Source organism: Charadrius vociferus, unplaced genomic scaffold (genome assembly GCF_000708025.1).
Source record: "Charadrius vociferus isolate BGI_N301 unplaced genomic scaffold, ASM70802v2 scaffold919, whole genome shotgun sequence".
In the NCBI taxonomy this organism is placed as follows: domain Eukaryota; kingdom Metazoa; phylum Chordata; class Aves; order Charadriiformes; family Charadriidae; genus Charadrius; species Charadrius vociferus.
In genome coordinates this window covers 149587-168907 of record NW_009653257.1, presented here as the reverse complement: position 1 = coordinate 168907, position 19321 = coordinate 149587, and the positions used below count along the sequence as shown (strand labels likewise).

General features: G+C 57.5%; 1 protein-coding gene across 1 annotated transcript in view; it reads right to left on the bottom strand.

Moving 5' to 3' along the window:
- MYRF (myelin regulatory factor) overlaps positions 1–19321 on the bottom strand; it is an 80072-nt gene that overhangs the window by 26728 nt on the left and 34023 nt on the right. Inside the window, 7 exon segments of the mRNA XM_009893154.1 lie at positions 298–421; positions 1100–1272; positions 2199–2334; positions 2337–2444; positions 7610–7671; positions 11856–12182; positions 12925–13012. Coding sequence (XP_009891456.1) covers positions 298–421; positions 1100–1272; positions 2199–2334; positions 2337–2444; positions 7610–7671; positions 11856–12182; positions 12925–13012 — 1018 coding nt within the window.

The window sequence follows — 19321 nt, the reverse complement described above, 5'->3', positions numbered from 1 at the left end:
TGCACCGCCACCACCAAACTGCCTGCTTCTGGCTCCTCCAGAGCCAGCCCCATTTCGTAACCCTCCATCAGCCCCGCAGAAGTGCGGAGAAGTAACTTTCCCAATGGCAACGGCACAGCGGGGAGAGTATCTCCACCGCAGCGCAGGCGAGCAGAGATCAGCCGGTGATGGGAGAGGACGAGGGGAAGCCCAGAAGATCCCCGTCCCGTGTTGGGAGTACGATTCCCTCGACCCCACGTTGCCACCGATACACGAGAGGTGAATCTGACTTTCTCCAAAGGTGGATGAATTACTCACAGTTCTTTGTAGTTGGCATCGTACAGAGTCGCCCACTTGTTCTGCTGGTGCGGCTGCCACTTTATCGACTGGTAGTTGGGATCCAGGTAGGAGCCATTCAAGCTGTCGTTATCTTGAATCAGGCCTGTGGTGAGGGCAAAATACCCACGTCAATCACTCCGACAGAGCCTCCAGCTGGGTAAGAGCAGAAGGAAGCCACCGGCGTTGCGCGGCCAGCCTGAAGCTTCACTCCTGACTGCCGGGACACCGTCACGGGCATGAGATATGGGTCAGGATGAGCTCAGCCTCCTGGGAGAGTTGGGGTGAACCCAGAATCACAGAATGGTCAGGGTTGGAAGGGACCTCTGCAGATCATCCAGTCCAACCTCCCCCGGCAGAGCAGGGGCACCTCAAGCAGTGGCACAGGACGGCGTCCAGGCGGGTTTGGGATGGCTCCAGAGGGGGAGACTCCCCCACCTCTCTGGGCAGCCTGTGCCACTGCTCTGCCACCCTCAAAGTCAAGAAGTTCCTCCTCATGTTAAGATGAAACTTCCTATGGTCAAGCTTGTGCCCGTCACCCCTCGTCCTATCACTGGGCACCACTGAGAAAAGACTGCTCCCATCCCCCTGGCACCCTCCCTTTAACTCTTCGTAAGCGTTAATGAGATCCCCCCCTCAATCTTCTTTTCTCTAAGGTTGGCGCCCTACGGTGGCCACGTGCTCTCCTCCCAAGCGGCCCGGCCCAGCGGTGTGCCCGGGGTTTGCATACTGGGGGTATTAAGGAGAAAGGGACTGGGGAGGTGGGGGGAAAAACCCTACCTACCTGGTGAGAGCGGTCCCGGCTGGTGCCAGGGAGGAGTTTGGACTCTGTCAGGGTTGAGCGGCACGGTCCCCATACCCGGCTCTTGCTTTATCAGCCCGTTGAGCATCTGTGCGTTGAGGGTGTTGGGGGGGGACTCGGAGTGTTTCCGCTTCTTGGCAGGGTGCACCGGGAGGCTGCAGAGACCCGCGGGCGAGGAAAGGCTGAGCGGGAAAAGCAAGAGGTGGGGAGGGAACAGCCCCACAAGCCCATCCCCAGGAAAAAGCTGGGATGCCACAGAAAAACCGAAACCTTCAACGCAGGGAGCCACGGGCTCTTTCAGGACCGCCAACCACCTTCTCCCACCCACCCCCGTGACCGCCACGCTCTGTGCCATCCGTCCACTGAGCCACGTCTTTGCTTTCCTCTTGTCTGGTCCCACCGCCCAACTCCGAGCCGTGCGCTGCAGAACCCTGCGCCACACTTTGGGCCATCTCATAGAATGGTTAGAGTTGGAAGGGACCTTAAAGGCTATCTAGTTCCCACCCCCTGCCCTGGGCAGGGACACCTCCCACCAGCCCAGGTTGCTCCAAGCCCCGTCCAACCTGGCCTTGGACACCTCCAGGGATGGGGCAGCCACAGCTTCTCGGGGCAACCTGCCCCAGGGGATCACCACCCTCACAGGCAACAATTTCTTCCTGATATCTCAGCTAAATCTCCCCTCTTCCAGTTTGAACCCATTCCCCCTCATCCCATCACTCCATGCCCTTGTAAAAAGTCCCTCCCCAGCTCTCCTGGAGCCCCTTTAGGCACTGGAAGGGGCTCTGAGGTCTCCCCTTTTTCGCCTTCTCTTCTCCAGGCTGAACCCCCCAACTCTCCCAGCCTGTCCTCCCAGCAGAGGGGCACCAGCCCTCGCGGCATCTCTGTGGTCCTCCTCCAGACTACCTCCACATCTCCACCTCGATGCCTCCCCAGCTCGCTCCCACACAACCACAACTTGCAGTTAAACCCAATAATTTTGCTCTTGCGTTCTGCGAGCCTCCAACCTCCCATTCCCTCCTCCCCCCACCCCCTCCCGCTTCCCCAAATAACGCTGCACAGCCCCAGAGCCCCGAGGCCTTACTCTGCTCCATGTTGCTGGAGTAACTGGTGCAGCATCTGCGACTGCTGGGCATGGTGGAGGTCGGCGGGCGCCATGCCCTGCCCGATGCCGTAGGGCGGCATGAGGGGCTCAGCCTTCATGAACATGTCCCGCTGAGGCCGGGGTGGGGAGGTGGAGGGGGCGGCGGCGGCGGCGGATGCTCCAGGCGAGAAGGGGGAGTCATGTGGCACATGTTTTCGGGGGTCATGGTCCGGAGGAGGTGAGGATCTTGAACGAAAGAGTGATAGTGGTTAGACCAGCAGGTAGGGTCACGCGTTGCGTGTCCTAAGCCTCTGACCAGCACAGATGTTCTCCCTGTGAACCATCCCAACCACGCTTATCTCCATGAACCTGTACCTCCATGCCCCTGCTGCCTCGCCTCAGCACGGCCGTGTCCCCACAGCCACCCCATCCGCCTCGCGATGGTCACCTTGCCCTGCACTGACTTCTCCTCCTAGGTTCCTTAATGGCCCCAGCACCCCACAGACACCCCCAGGTCTCCCCAGCACGAGAGCCACAGCAGTGCTTCCCTTCTCATGTCTGCGGCCGTTGCTGTCAACTTCAGACACCCTCTGTCCAAGCGGTATCTCCAGAGTGATGACACAGCAGGGTTCTGGCTGGCCAGGGGATAAAGGGACACGCAACACTACGAAACTGGGTGTCTCGTACCGTACGTCTTCTGAGAAGAGGTGAGACTGGAAGGGGTAAGCACAAAGGAAGCGGGCGAGGCCCAGCATCTTGAAGCTCGAAGAACCGAAACTCAAAGGGCAACCAGTTCCTCAAGGCTGAGGGACAAGAGGGAAGACGCTCACAAACGTTCCCGATATTTGCTAAACTTAGTGCCTCGCGTGGATGCTCTGTGGGGAAAGCACGTCTTCAGGATTCCCCAAGCACCTTTCGTGTCATCTTTGTATTTCCCTTCGAATCGAAAACCCGTCAACCACAATATTCCTGTAGCACCGAGGAACTGCGAGGACCAAGAAAGCCCAAGTTGCGGGCAAAGGTCAGCAACGGGGTCTGAAGCCTGCGCCTGGAAATGCAGAGCTGGAGAGAAAGCACCTGAACTTTGCCGAATTTTACCAGTTCTGGGCACGGCCTGAAGAAAGTGCCCAACAATACGCTCCTGTGGCAAAGAAGAACCACTTCATGATGCCAGAGCTCCTCGTAGCTGTGGGCCACATTCAGCCCATGGGTCAGCTGAGAGCTCGGGGTCCGAGCGCGGTGCGTCGCTTGGTCTTCTCTACAGTCCCACCAGAGAGATGTCTCCAGGAGGCCCACAGCCAGCTTGGGCCAGAGGCACCAAAGAAGACTCATCATTGTGTTGGAGCACCATCGTGCAAGGACACTTGTTGTGCTCTTCTCCAACGAGAGCAGAGACAGGCATGGAACAACCAAAGAAAAGAAGGGACAACTGAATGACCCCAACACCTCCAGCTCATCAGCATCACCTCTGAGGACTTCTGGTGGGGCACTTACTTGTTTGGTTTTCTTTTTTTTTTTTAAATTTAAACCAGAAGGAGACTTTGATCTCTACATTTAAATAAACAAAAAGGGACATTCAAATGAGATCCCACCTTTTTCCACCTCTCTTTGGAATCGGATACCGAAGCCCTGCCACGATTAGGGTCGATTTGGCGATATCGCCATGAAAAGCAACGCTCGGTGGGCGGAGGGGCACGCAAATCCACCTCCCTTTCTCCAACTGCCCATAAACTCGACGCACAGCGCTCAGCCGAGGGCTTTAACTAGAACCGAAACATTTCCGGAGGCTAAGAGCAAAAAGCAAAGTGGGGGAAGTAAAGCAAGGTGGTTGATTCTCACCCAACACGCCTCGAGAATGACTAGAAATCAGCCATTTGCCCAAAGGAAACAATCTGAGCGATTTTACTGAAGAAAAACACACGCGCTGGTGAGAAAAGCCGACGCGTTGGCGCGACCTGAACAGGCTCGGCGCTCATCTCAGACAGAGCAGGACACGATTTCTGTCTTCTCCGAATTTAGGACTTTGTACGACAGCGCCGACAGCACGGAAGAACTGAGCGCACCAGTGACCGCACCGGGGAAGTTCTAACACCGCTCTCATCGCAACTGGGCCATAACGACACGATTAAGCGCCCGCTCAAACTTTCTGGGAATCGTCAGCGCTGGCATCATTTCAGCAGCTTATTTTTAAGGCTTTAATGCACCCTCAACAAAGAGCGAGCTTGTGCCGTGGGCAAGTGGAAGGCAAAGATCTGAGTGTGACGAATTGCAACTTCTTCCAGCTTCTCCGTTCTCGCTGCAGAAGCCGTGAAGAGGAGAAAAAAAGTGTAAAGAGAAGGAACTTTTTACCTGGAACACGCAAAAATCAAACCTTTCCCCAGCGAGGTTCTGCAAGCGAAGAAACGCAGTGGAAAAAAGAAAAAAAATACAGGAAAAGGAAAAGGATGGTCACGCGCAAGACGTGTGAGAAACGAGCTGACGGACCGTCAGCAGATCCACGCAAGAAAATAGGTGCACGGAAAAATCTCAGCACTCAAGATCTCACACGTGAGAGAACATGTTTCAGACCAGCGCAGGCCAAAGACGTCAGGCGGAGAAAAATACGAGTTTACGAGTTTTCCCAGGAAAATCTCCCAGGAAAATGTGAGCGAACGCCCTGGATGTGGATGAGTGGGAATTTGAGGTGTTCTCCGTACCTGGAGAAGCGGGTAACGGAAGCCTCATGTGGAAGTTCACCATTTCTCCTGCATGGAAGTCCTTCCCTTCCATCCTAGCACTAAACCAGAAGATCTCAACCGTGCTCCAAAACCCCGTGCTTGCTCAGGAGACTGACAGCACGGTCCTTTAAACGCCACCAAAAAAAAAAAAATAAAATCAGCTAAACTCATGTGACCCTCCTGAGACCTTCCCAGGATCCAGGGCACCACATCTGCGCCGACAAAGCCCGTTTGGACAGGTTTGGTCAAAACCTGGTAGCGAGACGGGTGCTGATGCCCACCCGAAGCACATCACCTACGAGAAACTGGAACCGGCAGTCACGAAACGGTGCGGCTCGAGCCACCGCCTCCGAACAGGAGCTCCTCGCTGGCGTTCCCTGCCCGTGGGAGACACGCGGCCTGGTCTCCAGCCCCACCAAACCAGCCTCCACCCATCTTTTCTTCAACAGGCCAAAGCTCATCTGTTTTTGCAGCCTTTGCTGGAGGTGTGTCCGCCTTAGGCTGCACGTTCAGGTGTCCCCACGGGGTACCAAAGTCCCCACGGAAATGAGGGACTGCATCCCCGGACGCTTGGCCATGGGGTGTAAGACAAAGCTTCTTTGCACCCCGCTGTGGACATCCCATTATGTTTAAGCACCAGCAAATCGCAGGAGGGAGGAAACACAGCCAGGGTCCGGCCAAGCCTGTCATGGACCACGGGGACACGGAGGGGGATAGCAGGGAAGAGATCTGCTGGGTTTGGCCAGGTTGCTCCCCATAGCAGGTGCCACCAACCAGGCTTGAGCCACCCACACTGGGCTGGATGGACTTTGGTCTCGGAACAACCAGTCAGTGGTTGACTAATGAGGCCAAAGCGCTTGACCAGGACTCAGAAAACTCCTCCCATTGCAAGGTCTGGAGAAGCGAAACATATTTACGCTGAGTCCTCCTACTGCAGGCTGCCGGGGCAGGGCCACCCACCCGTTCTGCTCCACTCAAAGGCCTTCTGCTGCCCACCGAGATCTCTCAGTGCCCTTTTCCAGCGCAAATCGAACTGGAATCCTCTGCCCATGCTCGCAGGCGGGGTCCTGCTCCGGGGCCAGCCTGCCTTCTGGAGCCATCTCAAGGACAGCCTAGCCAAGCAGCAGGGCTTCGAGGAGGAGGAGAGGTCTCCATCCTCTGGAGTTTGGAGATCAGGACCTTGCCTTCACGCAATAGCCAGGGCTGAGAGGTGACATCCCTGGGACAGAGCATCCCTCTGCTTTTCAGCTGGGTAGTGGCGGTATCGGGCACACCATCCCCTTTCCCCACCTCTGCTCTCACCACCCTGACCAGCGCTCAACTTCCACCCCCGTAACTGGGAGCAAAGACTACCAAAGCTCAAGAAGGCAGCGTTGCCGCTGCCGGAAACCCATCTTGACAACATCTTAAGTGAACGTCCTGACCCCGCAGCTCGGTCAGCCTCGGCACTGGTGGCTCAGGCACAAGCTGGGAGACCTCGCGCAGCTTTTGAGGGACAACCCATGCACGAGCGGCCGAGAACACGTCCTCACAGCAGACGCTGCATCTCCACCTTGTCCACAGCACACGGCAATGTCCACGGGCTTCTAACCAGGGTGGGGACAGGGGACGATGCATTTTCCAAATGCAGGACTCATGCTCTGTGCTCCCAGCTCCAAGGGACGACCAGGTCTGGGAATCTCAGGAGGGAGGAGCTGCTTCCCGAGGGCTCTCCGGAGCCTCTTCTCCTCCCCAAGCAGAGGTGAAAGCAGCTCTCTCCTGCGCTGAGCAACCCGGCCTCTTTGTTATATTTAAGGAAGGGCCAGGAGGAATTCCAGGGATTTTTTTTAGCAAGATAAACAGAACTCTTGTTCTTTTCCATCAAAAAAAAAAAAAAAAAAAAAAAAAAAAAAAGAAGAAAAGAGCAGGCGCTGTTCCTGGTGGGGATTGGGCTGGAGCCTGGGGAAGAGGGTGCTGCTGCCGAGGGGGAAGGGAGACCAGAAGCAACCTTCCTTCCTCCCCAAGGAGTTTCTTCCACCAAAGAGCAGTGAAGGTCACCAGAGGAACCAACCAACGCTCGCTGGCTTCCCCAGGAGGAGCCAGAAAAGGTCCGGCAGTGACCCTGCCGGCACGTGGGGCGACCCGGCTCTATCTGCTCATTGCAGGGGGGAGCAGAAGATCCCCCCCAAGATGAACTGGTCCCACTGGAGGAGAGGGAAGGGCTGGGAAAGAACTTACTGCTGACCGGCGGGTTCATATCTGTCTCCCGGAGCCGGGCTCCATGTCCGGGACGCGCTCACGCTCCTCGCCTTTCCCTCGGCGGAGGGCAGGAGGAGGAGGAGGTTCGGAGGTTCCACATCCCACCCTGCCCGGGGACAAGCCACGCCGCCGATCTCTCCCCGTAGAAGCGGATTCCCACCTCGCCTTCTCTCCCGTTCCCTCGCTCGCTCGCTCTCCCCCCTTGCAAAGACCGGCAGCAGAACAATAGGCGAAAGTCTAGGGATATTTACTAACTGATAATCTCCCCACGTATTGCAGCCGCCTGTTTTCTCCCGTCTGATAAAGATTTCAGAGCCAACCACTTGCACGGAACAAAGAGGGGGGAGGATGTTGGGTTTGGGGTTTGGATGATGATTATTATTATCATTATTATTATTATTATTATTATCCCCCCTCTCTGGCTCCTCTCTCTCTCTCTCTCTCTCAAGCACTTACCGTTCACCTGCTGAGGGGAATACGCTTCTGATCCCGAATCCGGGGGAGAGTCAGGTAAAGTGCTGCGGAGCAACGGGGGAAAAGAGAAGGGAAGGTCATTTTAAACCAACTTCCAGCACAACCCATAGGTCCGGTTTGATCCCTCCAGGCTCCGGTTGGAAATCCCAGCCGTGCCTGCGGCAGATCCCCGTCACCCCCAGGACGAGCTCGGGATTGTCCCTGCTACCCCCTTCCCCACAGTTGGGACCTCAGGAGCAGGGACAGGCATTTTGTTGACCCGCCGAGGAGAGCCCTCCAGTTTAACAGAAGCCAAACAGAAATTTCTCCGTTTCCCTGGAAAAAGACCCTGTGCTTCGCCACGGGTAAATGGGAGGCTCCGGGGTGGGGGGTGGGGGGGGGATCTGGTGCCCAAAGGTGAAGGTTTGGATGCCCACGGGATGGATTCTGCCTTGTGACCTGTACGAACCTGAGCGCCACCACAGCTGCTGGCTGTGTCGCCCCGGCTCTACTCCGCCGTCACCAGGAGCAGGATTTGGCGCCGAATGCCACCAAATAAAAGGGAGAGCTCTCAGCTGCCTTCTCCAGCCCGCCCATGGCTCGGGGGACGGCAGGACCGAGGACCAGCCCTGTCGCGTGCGGTGGCACTGCAGGTTACCTCCTGCATCTCCTTACTCCAGCTCAAACCAGCTGACTCCTCAGCCATTTCTGAAGTACCTCCTTGGAAATTCACGCGAACCAACTTTTCTTCTTTCTCTTCGCAGCCCCCTCCTCGACACGTGTCCCACCGCAGCAGAAGCTTGGGCCTCACGCAGGGTAAAATTTCCACCACCCTGGCGCATCAGTAAAAGGACTTCCCTGTCCCACACACTGGTTCTTCTCTAGCAGCGTTTTGGAGATCAAGCCTACGGAAAATGTTGAGGTCCTGCTCCCAGCTAGGCTGAGCCACGGCCGCTGCAAGGCAAAGCTGTGGCGGAGACGGGTAGGGGGACGGTGGCCCTGGTGGCCGGAGCAGTCGTTGCCTACGCTCTAGTGAAGAGCTCATTTCACCTCAGCGCCTGCAGCCTGCTCCATCCTCTGGAGACCTTCGGCGGGGAGATTCTACCCGTTCATATCTGGTCTTGTCGGTGTCACACAGCCTCAGCGAGTCCCAGAAGGTTTCAACAGCTCAGAACCTCGGCAACGTCTGCTCCATCGAAGACGAACCCTGGCTGTTTTCCTCCCCACCTCCTGACACCTCGTTCTTCATCACAACTGGATTTTCAACAGGGCGCCTCTTCCATCCCCCCCTGTTTTACACCACCAGCTCCGTGGCTGCAAAATAATCCCAGACAAACCAGTGCTGCTCAGATGAAAGCTGGCCAAAAGGGCAAACAAGGGCCTTAGGGCTGCGGGGAGGAAAGGGGCAGGCCACCACGCTCACGACTCTCTGAAACTCTGCTCCTGACGGCACCCGCAGCTACAGCTGCGAACCAGGACACCCACCAGCACCGGAGGAGCCCAAGACCCAGTAAATGGGTTCTCCACAGCAGTAGCTGGAGAAGGACGAGGCAGGGTAACCCCAACAAAGAGCCCTCACCATGCTTCCCTCAACCTCCACCTTCACTCGTAGCACCTTTCCACCGCTCTCTTCCTACGCTTGGTCTGGAGCATCCATCACCAGCTTTAGTTCCAGGCTCCTCGCCACGCTGGCCATGACTTCCTATTGTATTTCCCATGAACTTATGAGGATTTGTGCCTCAGCAAGTTAAGTTTTGGCCAATAACAAGGGCCCGGGGCAATTCAGGGAATTCTGGAGGCTGGAAAAGGCTTGGGGCAGAAAGGTGGACACTGCAGAATTCACGTAGGGAGGTAGTGTGGATGTGCCCAGTCCAAGGGAAGATTTTGTTGGTATCCAACACGCAAGACATCGCTCCTCCAGGAAAAGCCTAGTACAATGGGGAAGAGTCATTCTGGGACGCTGAAGAAACGCCGCTATCAAAGCTGACCCGGTTCATTTGCATCCAAACCAAGGTCTCCACCTCTAACGGCAAGCCATGATCCTTACTCATGACCTCTCACGTCCTGGAGAACGCCAGACGCATGCAGAAGAAAGGGACATGCCAAGGCATCCCGTCATGCTTTTGGGCACGGCTCCCCCTAAGCAGCACGTAGCCTTCTGGGCAAAGGAGAACTCCCAGGTCTGGGAATAAAAAAGGGGAGATTTTATTTAGCTTGTCTCTTTCTGGACGATCTTTCCAAGTTCATCCAAAGGGCTAAAGTCATCTCAACGGAGCTGAATCATTGGATCAGCGTGCTGGAGGCTTCCCAACCTGGGAATTGTCACGCCGTACTTGCTGGCAACACTAGAGGGCACAAGGCAGAGGGAGAAAAGCCAGCCGGGGGCTTGCAGAGATGAGCAGTCCTGGGGCCGTCCTGGCCTCCTCACCCCATACATCCACCATCTCCAGTGGAGAAGACCCAGAGATTGGTTGTGCAGAGAGTGCTCCGGGGCCACCCATCACCTGTGGCCGCAGGTTGGGCCATGGCACAGCTCCTCCTGGTGTGACTGTTGCCAACCGTCAAGGCCTCCTGCTGATGAATACGCTGCTGCACACTCATTTCCATCTGTCCAGCTTCAGATCATCTTCTTGTTTCACTCCCCTGTGACTTGGGGAGAGCACCACAGACCAGAGAGTTACACAGAATCACAGAATGGTTTGGGTTGGAAGGGACCTTGAAGACCCTCCAGTTCCACCCCCTGCCCTGGGCAGGGACATTTTCAACTAGATCAGGTTGCTCCAAGCCCCGTCCAACCTGGCCTTGAACACCTCCAGGGATGGGGCAGCCACAGCTTCTCGGGGCAACCTGCCCCAGGGGATCACCACCCGCACAGGCAACAATTTCTTCCTAAGATCTCATCTAAATCTCCCCTCTTCCAGTTTGAAGCCATTCCCTCTCGTCCTATCACATACCCTTTTAAGAAGTCCCCCCCCAGCTCTCCTGGAGCCCCTTTAGGGACTGGAAGGGGCTCTGAGGTCTCCCATTTTTGCCTTCTCTTCTCCAGGCTGAACGCCCCCAACTCTCCCAGCCTGTCCTCCCAGCAGAGGGGCTCCAGCCCTCCCGGCATCTCCGGGGCCTCCTCTGGCCCCACTCCAACAGCTCCATGTCTTTCCTATGTTGGGGGCTCCAGAGCTGGAGGCAGTACTCCAGGTGGGGTCTCCCCAGAGCAGAGGCGAGGGGCGCAATCCCCCCCTCGCCCTGCTGGCCACACTTCGTCTGATGCAGCCCGGGATACGGTTGGCCCTCTGGGCTGCCATCGCGCACTGCCGGCGCATGTTGAGCTTCTCGTCAATCAGCACGAGGAGTAAGAGACCAGAGACGTTCTTCCCTTTGGGTCTCCAGGCAGTAAAGCGTGTCAGCCCCTATCCCAGACACCACCGTAGGACCATACCCTCTGCGCGTGCCATGCCTGCCAAAGCGCTCTCTGCCGACACGGGCTCTTGTCTGGCCCCTTCGGCCGCTGCAGATGGCTGTTGCCACGTCGCCACGCTCTCCCAGCCTGCCATGGTCATTCCCTTCCTGCCCGTTCTGGGCAAGGCCATCCCAGAGAGCAGGAAGCCCATCTTTTCTCCTGCCAGGACTAAACGCCCAGTTGAGTCCATCAGCAATACTAAAACCGGGTCATGCTCTTCCCCTTCACCAGGGCTGCATCCAGAGCACGTTGCAACGGAGCACAACTCCAGCTCAGATGCCATTTTTCCTTCTCTTGAGCAGAGTACCTACAACATCAGGTCAAGAGAAGTCCATCTCTCTGCCCAGTTTAGGCAACATCTTCCCCTGGGATAGTCATGGGAACATCCTGGAGACTGAATTTGGTCTTGTTCAAATTTATTCCGTGTCTCTTCCTTCTTAAAAAAAAATAAAATACAGTGCTACAATATTCTCCTATCACAGGGAGATGCGCAGCACAGACATCCCGGTCACCCAGAGCTCACGGCCCTACCACCACCTGCAGACGGGGGGGATGTCACCGACCCTCTCTAACCCAATGCATACAGAGAAGAACTTCCAAACAACCTTCCAGGAAACTTCAGGACCTCCACTTGTAAAAAAGCATCTCTCTGTGACGCCAGGACTTAACAGAGACCGACATCACCACCAGTTAAGGCACTGTGGGACAAACTACACCAACCCTCCAGGGCCCACCGGGCTGGAGAACCACTTGTCCCACCACTTGCCCTTGTTCTGCCACCCCAGCCCCACTTACCCAGGTGCGTAGGAGGCCTTGGGCTCTGATTTGATTGGAGGGACCACGTTGTTTAGGCAGTGGCCACCGAGGTAGCCCTTGGGCACCACCATGCCATTGTTGTTATTGCAGTTGAGGTGAGCACCGTAGCCGGGTCCACAAGGGTTGGCCAGAAGAGGACCATGACGGATTGGGATCTGGCTGCCCGGGGGTGGAAGGTGGAGGGAACCGCTGGAAGCGGGGTTGGTCACATTGGCGATGGAGCTGGCAGGAGGCGGGTTGACGGCGGTTGAGCTGGAGGGCTGGGGGTGCGCATAGCTGGCTGAAGCAGGGATGTCAGGGAAACAGCTGAGAGAGAGAAGGGGACAACCTCAGCAGAGGGACAGGTAGACGGTACTTTCTGCCCACCCCTCCCCTCCCCAGCCATGCAGCAACGAGGAACGGAGCCGCTCGGGCGCTCTGGGACCCCCAGATAACGGCAAAACAGGCAGCGTTGTGGTGGCACCAGCAGGAACGTACAGGGAGGCAGGTCCGTCATCTGGGTTGGTGGGACAGATCCAACCCCAAAGGTGCAAAATCCACCTGTGGAACCGGAAAGGCCAAAAATGCGCAGGACACCAACCTCAAAGCTTGTGAAGACAGCGAGACCTGCTCACCGTGCTTCAGCTTACAGACTGGCCGCTGTATCACGGCAGCCCCAAAGGTCCCGCTCCCACCCTGCGGCCCAGGTCACCTTGACGGCTACCCAGGTCCGCTCTCCCCGGCTCTGCCAGTGTCGGCGCAGGCGGGGAGACCCCGGCCCTTCTCCACGCTCGTGTTACGCTGGGGATTTCATCTTCCCCACCGAGCTCCTCGCGCTTGCTCTCCCGTTGCTCACATTAAGGAAAAGTCTCGAGGAGAAAGAGAGGGGACAGAAGAAACCGGGGAAATTCAAAGGCAAGAAGCCAGGAAGAGACAGGAGGAAGAACTGGAAATGAGAAAAAGAGCGAAGAGCGATAGAGGAGGACTCTAGGATGGAAATTGCTTGACATCCCTCCACAGAAAACACCAGCCAACACTGTCCCTGCTGCGGAGCAAGGGGAGCACTTACATATCTGGTGAGTCCTCCTTGCTGATGTACTCTTCCAGGATGCTAGTGTCGATGTTAGATGGTTCCAGAGCTCCATTAATGTCGTGGCCTGCAAGGGGAGAGGAGGTGGAAGTGTGAGCCCCGAGAAGGACACGAAAGGCCCTCGCTTTGCAGGTCAGAACCACCACCAGACCTTTGCCGAGCCAAGAAACTGATCTGAGAAAACCAGCTGATCCTTGGTTGGCGACTGCCGTCTGTCCATACCCAGCGTAAAACCAGAGAGAGATGGGACGCGTGGGACAAGCCAGGGTGGTGGCACTACCTGGGAAGTTGGACCACACAGGTGGGGTTGGTCTACAGCAGTTTTTGAGCCACGTTCTGGCTGTGGGACACGTGGGCTTCCCGGGAGCGGGCTCAGGACACGTGGGAGAAGGGAGATCGCGGGGTCAGGCTTGAGCTATGTGAGACACACGGCTCCACAGAGCGCCAGAGCCAGGTCTTGCCCAACCACCACCACCAACTTGGGCGCTGACGTGGCCCTGCAACAGCTTCGTCAGCGAAGCTGCGGGCGCCGCTGGGCGTGCTGGGGCTGATGGAGGGGTTCCCCACCGGAGAGATCGCTCCCCGCGGAGGCGTGGGCTCAAGGGGTGCTCCGGGAAAGAGGGTTTCCTTCCCTTTGGATCCTTTCCTCCTCTTTGTGGAGCGCCCTGGAATTTCTCCACCGCTGCCACGACAGCTCTGGATGAGCTCCCGACCCCGTAGGAGCCCTCCTCCCTCTCCTCTCCTCCGCGGGCAAGCAGTGGACTTCCCTCTCCTTTCTCCTGGAGGGTTCCTCCTCCTCCTCCTCCTCCTCTCTCCCGTTCTGGGGAAGCTGGGCTGGGTTTTGTTGACAGAAAGTGCTTTCTTTATCTGTCTCTCTGAAGTGGGAGTCTGCAGCTCTCTGGGGTCGGTGCCAGCCCTCGGTGCCAAAGACACTGCCAAGAAAGTGGAAGAGAAGCTCCCCAGCTCCCCCCACCTCCCCGAGCTCAGATAACGAAGACGGCCCTTCCCGAAAGACCCCGCGGCTCCACGGCGAAGCACGACGTCCCTCGGCTAGGAGAAGACCCCGACCCCTCACCTTCCCCCCATCCCTCCCCTCTCCGCAGACCATGCGCTGAGGAAAGGTCAACTGTTGAACCGCAAAACCCAGAACGGGGGTTTTTGGGGTTTTTTTGGGGTTTTTTTTTTTTTTTGCTTGTTGTTTTCGACCTAACCCCGGCCAATTGCAGCTCTCCCCTCTGCAAATCCCTTTCATACCAAGACAAGCAAATCGGCAGAAATAAATCCAGCTAGGAATTCTGCCAAGCGGACAGGGTGTGTGCGCGCGGATGGAGGGATCTCTCCCTTAGTAACCCTGGCTAGAAGGGGAAAAAAATGCGTAGCCATTCACTCGCCCGACACCTAACCCTTTGTGCGCCCTGCGCCTCCGCGGCAGAGCCCGGGGACTCGCGGGGAGAAGGGGGTGATGCTCTCCCCATGGGAACTCTTGCTACGGAAGGATGCATCTGGAGCTGGGACATGCCACCAGGCAGAAGAAGACAGGGCGGGCGGAGCCCGTGAGGTCTCGAGCTGTGCCGGCACCTCGCTCATATAGAGTTGCGCACCCCGGGTCAGCACAGGGGCGCCGCGTTGTGACGGCCACATCCTCTCCTGAAGTTGCAGCGACGTGGTAGCAACCATGCCGTCGTCCTGCTTGGAGTTACGGTTGACATGACAAGAAAGACATTGAGGTGTTGGAGCGTGTCCAGAGAAGGGCAACGGAGCTGGTGAGGGGTCTGGAGCACATGTCTTACGAGGAGCGGCTGAGGGAACTGGGGGTGTTTATTCTGGAAAAAAAGGAGGCTCAGGGGAGACCTTATGACTCCGCAACTACCTGAAAGGAGGGGGTAGTGAGGGGGAGGTCGGCCTCTTCTCCCAAGTACCAAGTGATAGGACAAGAGGAAGCGGCCTCAAGTTGCACCAGGGGAGGTTTAGATTGGATATTAGGAAAAATTCCTTCACCAAAAGTGTTGTCAAGCCTGTGCCAGGGAAGCGGTGGAGTCACCATCCCTGAAGGTATTTAAAAGATACATAGACGTGGTGCTGAGGGACGTGGTTTAGCGGTGGACTTGGCAGTGCTGGGTTAATGGTTGGACTTGATGATCTTAAAGGTCTCTTCCAACCAAAACGATTCTATGATTCTATGACTGGAAGAGCTCATCGATGGCCAGCACCATGAGTGCTTGTCTCCTTCACTCATCCCCAAGGACATCTGCCATAGCCTGCTCCCGACTCTTCACCACGCGTGGCTCTCCCAAGCCATCTCTTCTACAAGCAGCCGCTCCTTGGCCACTGGGACCCCTCCGCATTGGCCAAAGCCCTTCTGCGAGGGGGTGAGCACTCCCCCCTCTCCGCTGCCCCGCTCGTGGCCAAAGACACCGCGCTATAAACCACAGGACGTGTTTGGCAAAAACCCACCACGAAAGCTATCACAAAACTCGTCTTCATCCCAAGTTCCAGGATTGGGACCCAGGTTCAAAGAAGCAAAAAAAAAAAAAGGCACTTCACCGATTTTGCTGCTTTTCCACAAGCTACGGAGCCTGTCCAAGAAAAGTCTCACCCCACTGCGTTTCCCTCACACCTCCAATCTCCAGGAGCTTCTCCATGGTAGAAGATGAGCCGAGAGGACCTACCCGGAAGGGACAGGAGGCCCTCAACAGACAGCGGTGTGCTGGGCTTTCCCATTTCTTTGCTCCCTTGTCTTAAAAGTCACCTTCAGGAGCCCTCAGCTGAGACCCAGGCGAAGGGTGAGATAAGTGCCGTGACGCCGGAGGTGCGTCAGCTGCACTGCTGAGGAGCTGAGACGCGATAACAGCCGTGGTGGGGTCCGGCTGCGCGTGTGCCGTGGGAAAGGGGCTGCCCACTAAAAAGAAAGGACTTTCCCCCCTTCGCGGGGACAGAGGCACTCGCGCCAGCTAGGGCGAAAACGGGGATGTCAAGGCAGTGGGCCTCGCTGGCAGACCTGCCCAAGGAATGTCCCACCACCCGTAGCTTCCGCGCAGGCCGGGCTCTTACCAAAAGCCAGCTTAGGTGATTAATTAAAAGCTAATACTACTCCATTGAGTCACGAGCTCCTAACGACACTAACAACGCTCCCTCCCCCTCCGAAGCGGGGATTAGGAGGGAGGAGGAAGCCACCGAGGAGGGACCCTGGGAAGCTCCACACCCACACGGCTCCGCAGGAGACGGACCCCCACATCTCCTCGTCCCAGCAAAAGAGAGATGGAGGAACCCAGGGAAGCTCTGAGCTCCCCCGTTCGCCCTCTCGCCGCAGGAAGAACAGCGGCAATCCCCACAAAGCATCTCCTCTGTGCCAGCTCTAAGTATATGAGAGTTCTCATCACCCTTTGATGTCCCCAAAGCTCAGCAGGATGAGCTCCAGCCCAGAGCACCAAGCCAGGAGAGGCGCTGCAGGCACCCGCAGAGCTGCCCAAAGAGAACCATCTCCCAAACCACCTTATTAACGCGCTCTGCACACACCAAACATCCCGGGGCAGGAGGGTACCAGGACCAAGAGGTCACTTTGACCACGCTGCCCTCCCCGTACAGACACGGAGTCTCCTCAGGGCAAACTCTTCCAGGACCACCTTCCATTTCACAACTCCTTCAGTCGGTGGTGCTGCTGCAGAGAAAGTCCCAAACCTGCCAGGTCCCTACGTCCCGGTCCTCCTCTCGGCCCCCATGTTGTCACCCCGCTCTCACGCCACGTCACCCCTCCGTCCGCTCCGCTTTCTCACCCCTCCCTCGCCAAAGGGCCGAGGAGATCCCCAAAAAGTTAAACTTCGCCTGAAGAACAAGAAGATGTTAAACCCGCAGCACCCTCCCCGTGAGCAGAGCCGGGCGAGCAGAGGCCCCCGTCCGTACGTGTGAGAATGTCAGGAATCCCAATGTTTGGACTGGTTTTCTCTGCCTTCCCCAAACCTCCAAACACGACTGACATCCGACCGGAGGTGCTTCCCGCGCCGCCGTCTCCTCCCTGCCCCTGCTCTGACGGCGTGGCTCTGCCAGCTCGTCCCTCCTGGTGACAACCTCCCCGCTCGAGAACTTGCTCCCCCGGCCTGTTTTTAGGTGCTCCGCCGCATCCCGCTTCCCATCAGAGATGGGCCCCGGGGCTCCGAAAGGGTTAATGGTGCGTCTGGCCCCCGCGAGTCGTCATATTTACAGGTCTGAGAGATTAAACCCAGAATTTACCACAAGTGATAGGCTGATAAGTTTATGGTATTTCTATTTATAACAGTCCCTCCCCCAACTATTCTTGCTCTGTTGCCTGTCTTCTAATCGCCCATAATCCTGCCTGGGTCACCTGGGGGTGGGAGGAAGGGAGAGAGCTGAAGAACTTCATCCTGGGATCCGCTAACGAGAACCAGATGTGGGAACTGGGAGATGACAAGGAGGTCAACCCTTTTCACGGGCTGGGGAACATCAGGGAAGGGTTGGGGGGGGGGACACCAGCGATGAGGAGGAAGAGGAGAGGCTGTGCCAAGCCCAGAACATCCCCCCCCACCCCCCCCCGGGGCACTGAAGCCACGTACCGGAGGGTGGATTTTTGGTCTGGGTTTCAGGGACCCGCCGGGGGTTTGGTGGGTTTGATGGGTTTGAATGAGAAATGAAACACCGTCGTTCGGAGCCGAGCACTGCGAAAGGCGGTGAGAAGAGGACTGCGATTAAGACGAACGAAAAGCCCTAGACCCTGGTAAGCCTTCCCTGCCACCTCAGTCCTGCCCGGTTCCCAAACCAGCCAAGGGATGGCCTCCACCATGGGCTGCTCTGAAATCCCCGCTGTTTCTCCAAAACACTCGCCTGAAGCGTGGCAGATGTCACCAGCTGTAATGCCGCCCCGCGGTCACTTCAGACGGGACAAGGAGTGCTCCAGTGGCAGCGCGCTTGATGCCATGATGGGGACAAGAATCTGAGGTCCCAAAGCTTTGGAGTAACGCTGCTGTGCTGCCTTCGAATCGAGGGAGGCACTGGGCAGCGCCCGGTGAGCGGCGCGGCGAGGAGAGGGAGCAACCTGCAGGAGATAGTGGCACCAGCCCTTGGCTTTGAAGTCCTTCATCTACAGATGGGCCCTGGGCCGTTACCCCGCCGGGTTCAAACCTTCACCTGAAACGTGGTGTAAAGGGCAGGCGGCTCGCTCACGTCCGTAGCGGGCCGGGGAGCCGTCTGACACCACACAGCAGAGAAGAGCAGGCTTGTGGACATGGTGCTGGTGGTACAGGGCGGGTGGCTGGAGCATGCTGGAGAGCCCACAGCTCATAGAATGACAGAATGGTTTAGGTTGGAAGGGACCTTGAAGACCCTCCAGTTCCACCCCCCTGCCATGGGCAGGGACACCTCCCCCCAGCCCAGGTTGCTCCAAGCCCCGTCCAACCTGGCCTTGAACACCTCCAGGGATGGGGCAGCCACAGCTTCTCGGGGCCACCACAGCCAGGGGCTCACCACCCGCACAGGGAAACATTTCTTCCTGATATCTCATCTAAATCTCCCCTCTTCCAGTCTGAAGCCGTTCCCCCTCGTCCCATCACTCCATGCCCTCGTAAAAAGTCCCCCCCCAGCTCTCCTGGAGCCCCTTTAGGCACTGGAAGGGGCTCTAAGCTCTCCCTGAAGCCTTCTCCAGGCTGAACCCCCCCAACTCTCCCAGCCTGTCCTCCCAGCAGAGGGGCTCCAGCCCTCAGAGCCTCTTCGTGGTCTCCTCTGGCCCCACTCCAACAGGTCCATGTCATCATTCCTATGTTGGGGGCTCCAGAGCTGGAGGCAGTACTCCAGGTGGGCTCTCCCCAGAGCAGAGTACAGGGGAAGAATCACCCCTCTTTTAGGATGGTCCTTCAGTTGGTCACCACAACCAGCAAAGCACCTGCCCAAGGACCTCCGCTTGGCCCCCTCCCGACACGAAGCGCATCAGGGAAGGGTGTTTACGGGGAAACTGAGGCACAGGCCACCCTGGTGACCAAACCACCGCTGAACAGGGAGGCAACAACAAAATATCCGGCGGGGGCATGGTGGAACAGGACCAGGAGACCCCAGGAGCTCCTGGCTGATGGTCCCACACCGCAAGGTGCAGCGTCCCCTCTCCCAGAGGTTCTCCCTCACACACTGGGTGTCGAGCGCTGGTGGGATACACAGCTGAGCGCAACAATCGCATGCCGGGCATGAAGGTCCACCAGTCATTGCCTGGTAGGGCACGTCATTGCCTGGTAGGGCGCAGCGTTGCCGGCGAAGCTCAGCAGCGGCACACCACACCGGGGTGGCCGACGGTGCCGCGGCGAGGTTGCAGAGCCCCGGCGCTGAGCACGTTCCCGTGGCCGTGCGCGAGGGGTTGTGCAATCGGCGGGGGCGCCCG